The sequence below is a fragment of the Phaseolus vulgaris genome, chromosome 7 (genome assembly GCF_000499845.2).
Source record: "Phaseolus vulgaris cultivar G19833 chromosome 7, P. vulgaris v2.0, whole genome shotgun sequence".
Taxonomy (NCBI): Eukaryota; Viridiplantae; Streptophyta; class Magnoliopsida; order Fabales; family Fabaceae; genus Phaseolus; species Phaseolus vulgaris.
Genome location: NC_023753.2, coordinates 6,263,338 through 6,271,380, shown reverse-complemented (window position 1 = coordinate 6,271,380; position 8,043 = coordinate 6,263,338). Strand labels below are relative to the sequence as shown.

Genomic DNA, 8,043 nt, shown 5'->3' with positions numbered 1-8,043 from the left:
AGCTGATAGTACTCCGCAACAGGTGGAGTATGCTCGGAAGCAGGTGGAGTTTGAGCCGACAGTGGTGATCCCAACACGAAATACCACAAGTGACTCTCCTATGGTAGAAGAAGAGTCAGATGAGGAAGAGGTTCCTACCCAAGAATCTCAACAGCAATCAGCGCCAATTGCAGTTAGAAGACAGAGACGAGATATTTAGAAGCCTGCTCGTTTCATGGATATGGTTGCCTATGCACTTCCAGTTGTTGATGACATTCCATCCACTTATCCATAAGCCATTCTGAGTTCAGAGAGTGGTAATTGGGCAGGTGCGATGGAAGAGGAGATGCAGTCTTTGAAGAAGAACAAGACGTGGAAGCTGGCACAATTACCAAAAGGTAAGAAGGCAATTGGGTGCAAATGGGTATTTGCAAAGAAAGAAGGATTTCCTAATAAAGAAGATGTTCGCTACAAGGCAAGGTTGGTTGCTAAAGGCTTTGCTCAGAGGGAGGGAATTGATTATAATGAGGTATTTTCTCCAGTTGTTAAACATTCCTCCATTCGAATTTTGTTGGCCTTGGTAGCACAGTTGAATTTGGAGCTTGCTCAACTTGATGTAAAGACCGCGTTCCTACACGGTGATTTGAATGAGGAAATCTATATGACTCAAGCAGAAGGATACAAGGTTGATGGTAAATAAGATTGGGTTTGTAAACTTAGCAAATCGTTGTACGGACTGAAACAATCTCTGAGACAGTGGTACAAACGATTTGATAAGTTCATGAAGGATCAGAAGTACAAGAGAAGCAAATATGATCACTGTGTGTATTTGCGCAGACTTGAAGATGGTTCCTACATTTACTTACTCTTATATGTTGATGATATGCTGATTGCAGCAAAGAGCCAAGTTGAGATTGACAGGTTAAAGGCTCAGTTGAGTAAAGAGTTCGAGATGAAGGATTTGGGGGAAGCCAAGAAGATTCTCGGCATGGAGATAAACAGAGACAGAGAGAAGGGAAAGCTTTGGCTGTCACAGAAGCAGTATTTGCAGAAGGTACTACAACGTTTTGGTATACACGAAGATACAAAACCTGTAAGTACCCCACTTGCTCCTCATTTGAAATTGAGTAGCCGTTTATCTCCGACGACTGATGAAGAACGAGAATACATGGCGAAAGTCCCATATGCAAATGCAGTTGGAAGCTTGATGTATGCAATGGTGTACAAGACCAGATATTTCACAGGCTATGAGTGTTGTTAGCAGGTACATGCATAATCTGGGCAAGGGACATTGGCAAGCTGTGAGATGGATTCTACGGTACCTCCAAAATACCTTAGATGTTGGATTGACATTTGAGCAAGATGAATCACTTGGTCAATGCATAGTTGGATATTGTGATTCTGATTATGCAGGTGATTTGGATAAGCGACGGTCTACAACTGGCTATTTGTTCACTTTAGCAAAAACGCCAGTTAGTCGGAAGTCTACCTTGCAGTCTACGGTGGCTTTGTCTACGACAGAGGTAGAGTATATGGCGATTACAGAGGCTGTGAAGGAAGCAATTTGGCTTCATGGGTTGCTTAAAGACTTGGGAGTTGGTCAGAAACAACTTGAGTTATATTTTGACAGTCAGAGTGCTATTCATTTAGCAAAGAATCAAGTCTTTCATGCACGGACGAAGCACATTGATGTTCGTTATCGCTTTGTGCGTGAGATTCTCGAAGAAGAGGAGATTGTTCTCCAGAAGATTCACACTACGAAGAATCCTGCAGATATGCTCACCAAGGTGGTTACAAGGACCAAGTTTGAACACTGTTTAGACTTGGTTAATATCTTGCACATTTGAAGTTGGCGCCCGTAGGCGCAAATTTGAAGCACTGCAAAGTTTGTTTTTGTTATGTTTTGAGAAGATTTGTTTTAGGTGGGACTTGAAATTAAGCCAAGGTGGAGATTTGTTGATTTTGGCTTAATCTCAAGTCCCACATCGGTGGGTTCATTGTTTGGGAAGGAGGTTTGAGGGTTATAAATTAAACTCTCCTCCTTCACTGTTAGATATCTCAATTTGTAATATCTTCTCCCATAATAATAAAAGTGAGCTGTTTTTGCTGTGCTCGGAGATTAGGCTAAATTGGCCGAACTCCGTTAACAATTTTCTGGTGTGCTTTTCCTCTTTATCTCTTTTATTATTCCGCTTTATTTATTCAAATATTATTTGTCGGGTAGCTCTGTTAGGGTTCTGTTTTAGTGGGAAAATTACCCGTTTTTCCCAACATCAACCTCTCTGTACAAACCAATATATCAGATGCCCGATAGCATTCACACACCCTATTGGCCTCTCGGTCAGAAAAAGGATTCACGTCACATTCCAGGTTAAGTGCGTTAATCCCAATTAGAAACAACAAAGCATGGTTATGCACCCATTGAGTCTGTCTAAATCGTTGTGACATGACAATGCCCACGAGAATAGTATAAATAAGAGGAGACCCCCATGGTGAAAGGTAATGTTACTATGAACCTTAAACTGGATCATTAAAATTGACCTCAACTGACTTGAGCATCAGAGTGTCTTTGCAAGTACCTCCCTCTCAGACATCCTAGAAGAGTGGTCGGAATTGAAGAGAAGACAAGAGGAATTCAATAAGGGACATTCGGTATCGGATAATTGTAAGAACACTAATGATTTTGTAGAAAAGAATAATCCTTTTACACGAATTTACCTCATATTTATACTACTTTAGGTAAAAAAATTGTTTATCTACGTTGTTCAAGTTCAACTTTTACATTGATCCATACTTAACCTTGTTTCTTAACATAGTATTCCTTGTTAGCATTTTTAATTTTGTAAGGTTATTCCTAAGTTTCTTAAAGTCAAGATGTCGAGAGGTCGAAATAACAATACTTTTGAGATATTTTTTTAGCCAAGTGTATGAGATTCCAAAGTTTAACTAATTGTAAGGAGAGAAAAAAAAGTTTAAAACATGTGTTTGGATTAGCCTTTGGTGATTACTCGTCTGTGAGACTATATATTATAGATAATCTATAGCAGGTGGTTTGATAAATCCAACAAACTCTCGTTAGGATAGACTCTAAATGACTTTGATATCATATTAAGAAGTGGACTTTAAGCCTAACTCAATTTCATAAAACCGACTTATAAGGTGAGATTTTCACCCACCTATATACTAAGAAATGTTCTTATCTTTGATCGATCTGGGTTCTCCAGCAATAGTTTTGTGGTCAATTTGTGTTGAAATTTTGATGAAATTCTTAAAATGTAAAAAATATTTTGTTTTAGTGTCACCCCTAATAAAATCTCAATAGACAACTTGATTTTAATGGAAAACAATCAAGTATAATTATTGTACCGGATGAGCCAGTCTCTCGGCCTCGGTGACCGACCGACCACGCAAAAGCATACTTAAAGTGCTTAATAAATGATGACAACAACAGTTACAAGAGTACTTAAAGTGACCCTTACCGGCTAAATGCCTACTATCCGATAGCAACAACTGTTTAACTACTAGCAACCCTTATTAGACTTGTGTATGATTTTTCTTCACGTCAAGTTAAGACCTGTACACGGTCTTCAATAAATTGGACCGAACGAGGTCGACACCGCACCAAGTTAGGACTTGTGCATGATTTTTTCTTCAAATCTGTAGTTCGTAACTTTAATATAATATGTTAATATGCATAAAAATACACTGTAATTCATCATTTAAATAATCAAAAACAATAGTTGATTACAACTTATAGACGAACTGAAATAACAAGTTTCGAAAATAATTAATAAAAATAATGAAGGTTAGCTAGCACTGATCTATGTTCTTCTTGGTATAAATCTTTGTTTAATACTGATTTTACGAGTTAGTAATTAATGTCATTGATTTGCACATATGGTATTAATGTCCTTAATTACATAGATCGCACCCGATTTGTTCATGACAATATCGGGCTCAACCCATGACACCACAACCTCCATCTAAAGTTTTTAAGCGATATGCCCATTTTCCATGTGAGTTGTTGTTCTCTTCTTGATCAGGTCATCTTCTTTCCCTTATATAGAGTAGTGTTCTCCCTCCCTTCTCTTTGCATCTAGTGTTATTTTGAGCTATATTTCCAAATCAATTACAATCTTACAAATCTAGTCAATCTCCGTAATTAACGTCTTTCCCTCTTTATAAAAAGTAAGTGAGATAGTTTTTCATCATTTACAGAGATCGATATCAGATCAACTTTCATTTTATTATTGGACTCGGTCATAACCTAAAACCTTATTTCATATTCTTAATTTTATATTCCTTTCAATATATATATATGTGATCTTTATTATTAATAAATTTTCGTTCAAATTTAAAAGACTGTGTAGTAGAATTCTTATTTATCCGCTCGAGATTAATGCTCAAAATTAGAATCCGATTACTAATAAATAAGTTAAAAAATATTCATCTCACTTAAATATAGAAGAATTTTATCATAATAAAATCAGAATAAAAATATAATATAGAATAAATCTGTTAAATAATATGATAAATCTATAACTATAGTAAACAAATATTTAATTAAAAAAAATAATATGAAAAAAAAAGGAATGTAGATCTTATTTTTACCCAGAGAATTATAAAGCCAAGAGAATATTTAGCTATAAGTTACTGTATAAAAGGAGGACACATTAATTGAGTGCTCTAAGAAGCAAAAAAGGGTTACTATATATCTCTTGCTTTCGAAATTAAATTTAGATAATTTATTTAATAACACTAATAATAAAATGTTATATGAACTTAAAATTTTCATATTAGTTCATAGTTAAAGTACATTTAAAAAATTATATATCGTTATTCTATGAAACTCTTTTATAACGTGACAACCTCAATAGACCATTAGTGCCGTTTCATAGGTGATGAGCATCGTTAACAAAGTTATCAATAGAAAAAAAAATTATACACTTTCATACTCTAAACTTAATATTAGAAACCATAAGAAAATTTAGATAAGTTTAGGGAAAAAAAGATAGTAAACTTATTTTGCTTCCCAATTTGTATGAGACAAGAGTTGGCAGTGTGAGTTGGTTGTCTTCTTATACTTGCGTATGTGAAACTATCTTCATCTGATCAAAACACCAACATACTTATTCATCCCTTCATAAATGATAAATGTCTGACATCATGAACCCAACAAGTATCCAAAAGATTTTGAAATTACATCAAGATTCTTCTCCTTTTTTTCATTCAAGATATTATATCATTTTCAGCTCTTAATTTTTGCTTTGTAAAAGAATGACTTCTATGAACGCCACAACAACAATTCTTAATGCAACTATCAATTTGGTATATGTTTATCTTTCTTGATTTCTCGTTTCATCTTGAGTTCAATTTCACGAAACGACAATATAATCTTCTTTTTTGTTTTTTAATAATTTCAAAGTGGAATTTTGTGGAAAATTAGAAACAGAAAGTGTTTGTTTAGTTTAAAAAGACTGAAACCATCTATGGACTACATCACATAATTTTTATTTTTATTTATAATAACTACTTTGAAACTACACTCTAACATAGCTTTTATTATTTGATAGTGTGTGAGAAAAAATTAAACATTTGTAAGAGTTTCAAATTAAGTGGGATTGGGAACCGATCACAATTAAATTAAGATTTAAAAAATGCCTTGATTTTTTTAATTCATTATGTGAACATCATTCAACTGATAATGTTAACCCATTATACATTATTATATGATCTAAATTATTTACCATTTTTATAAGTCATCTTATATAGGAAAGGTTATTTCAAACTTTCATATTAAAAATAAATAAAAATATATTAAACCATATTATTGCATGTTGGCTTTAACAATGAACTCATGCCTATTTGGTGATAAGATGAAACTTCCTCCTTCTATGAAGCTTCTAGCACATTTGTTAGGATGGATAGGATCACAAGAAAAATGTATTAGATGATATGTATTTTGTGCTTAAGAAAAAAAGAAATAAAATATTGAAATATTGAGATGAATTATATATATGGGTTTGTCGGGAATCTTTTGATATGCATTAGATAGGAGATATTTTTAATTTTTCATGGTTTCCAAATATAGATGCAGACAAAATTTAATCATTCATTCCCCACTTTATGTTTTTGTTTTAAATATTTATTTTAAAGTAAGAAATGAATGTAGAAGTTTCTTGATCCATTAACGTAAGTTACCAACCCAACCCACATGGGAAGGAAGTTTCGCGAGAGAAAAAAAGAGAGGTAACGTAGAAGAGCTTCTTCTTTCTTTCAATTCCTTTACTACTTCTGTCTCCCTCTCTCTCCGCTCTTTCTCATTCCTTTCTCTTATATTTCCACATTCTACGTGAACCTTCTAGAACCATCACCATAGAGGAAACCCGTCCTTCGCCATTTCCATTCCATGGCTCCGCCGCTGGAACACAACAGCGACTCCACCAGCGCCGAGTCTCAGAGATCCATTCCGACGCCGTTTCTCACCAAAACCTACCAGCTCGTCGACGATCCCGCTATCGATGATGTCATTTCCTGGAACGATTCTGGATCATCCTTCATCGTTTGGAACACCACCGTTTTTGCCAGGGATTTGCTTCCTAAATATTTCAAGCACAACAACTTTTCCAGCTTCGTTCGCCAACTCAACACCTATGTAATTATTTTTCTCTCTATCAATTTCTTTTCCTTGTTTCTTTCCTATTTTTCAATTTTTTTTTAATCTTGCTTGATTTTTAGGGATTCAGAAAAGTTGTTCCTGATCGGTGGGAATTCTCCAACGAGTGTTTCCGAAGAGGCCAGAAGCGGCTTCTCTGCGAAATTCAACGACGGAAGATCCTCTCCTCGTCGCCGCCAGCCGGAGCAACTGGTAGCGTGGCGGTTCCGTCGCTGCCGACGCCCTCCGCGATTCCGATAGCGAAGTCGATTGTGTCGCCGTCGAACTCAACGGAGGAGCAGGTGATCTCGTCGAACTCGTCGCCGTCGAGAGCGCCGGCAGAGCTGTTGGACGAGAACGAGCGGCTGAAAAAGGAGAACATTCTTTTGACGAAGGAATTGGAAGAGATGAGATCCCTCTGCAACAATATATTCAATCTCATGTCGAATTACGCAACCGCTAGAGCGGACGGTGGCGCCGAGGCGGGGAAAATGCTTGGTTTGATGCCGTCGAAGCGGTGCTCCGGTGAGGGCGCGGTGAAGGAGATGAATCCAAAGCTATTTGGAGTGGCGATCGGTACGAAGCGATCGAGAGAGGAAGGACGTGGAGCGGAATACGATACGGTTTTGAGTCTTCATCAGTTCCACGAGGACATGAAATCTGAACCGTTAGATTTCGAAAGACATGGAGAAAACAGAATTACTTCGTGGCTAAATCACTATCGCACAGCAAATGAGAGAGTGTGTAATTGACACACGACGTTGTACAAGCTAGGTAACATTTTAGGTTAAGTTAGGGGCGTCGTAGATAATCAGAATCAGTAAAACGGAGACGCACGTGTCCAATGTACGTGGTTAACCGATCGCACTTTTTTTCTCAGAAAGAACATTTCCATCTCTGTTTTTTTTTTATTCTTTAAGTTGGTGGCTTAGGTTGGACTAGGGGTGTCGATTTGCATGCAAGAAAATTATATCAATTAATTATAATAAGTTATCTTTAATATTTTGTTTTTTTAGCTAAATATATAATATAAAAAAATATTCAATGTATTAGGCAATGCTATTCATACTTAATATATCATGTAAGTTATTAATCTTAAAATGTATTGGAACAATCTATTTTAGGTTAGAGTTACTTATTTAGCTTTTTTTTATATCAATATTTATTTGCCTATCATTTAAATTGAAAATCATTTTTAACTAAAAAAAAACAATTATTGAAACAAATTATCCTTACAACTTACATAGATCAAAAGGTTAATACGTCTTTTACGATTGAAAATGTACTAAGTATCTGAAAATTAATTATGTGTTTGGTTCAAATAAGGAAAATAAAGATAATATAAATAAAATTTATAAAAAAACATGCATAATAAATGAGGGTTAAAAAGTAAGATAAAATTTAAAATA

The 8,043-nt window shown here is 35.4% G+C and overlaps 1 protein-coding gene across 3 annotated transcripts; it reads left to right on the top strand.

Moving 5' to 3' along the window:
• Window positions 1-6,087: 6,087 nt before the first annotated feature.
• On the top strand, window positions 6,088-7,634 carry LOC137828426 (heat stress transcription factor B-2b-like). Of its 3 annotated transcripts, XM_068635003.1 has the most exons (3): window positions 6,088-6,228; window positions 6,345-6,634; window positions 6,718-7,634. In XM_068635003.1, exons 2-3 carry the CDS (start codon window positions 6,389-6,391, stop codon window positions 7,384-7,386), a joined length of 915 nt encoding a protein of 304 aa, XP_068491104.1. In that variant the 5' UTR covers window positions 6,088-6,228; window positions 6,345-6,388; the 3' UTR covers window positions 7,387-7,634. The 3 variants fall into 3 exon arrangements, with proteins under 3 accessions (XP_068491104.1, XP_068491105.1, XP_068491103.1); XM_068635004.1 differs by lacking the exon at window positions 6,088-6,228 and having other exon boundaries at window positions 6,231-6,634; window positions 6,726-7,634; XM_068635002.1 differs by lacking the exon at window positions 6,088-6,228 and having other exon boundaries at window positions 6,259-6,634.
• The last annotated feature ends 409 nt before the right edge of the window (window positions 7,635-8,043 follow it).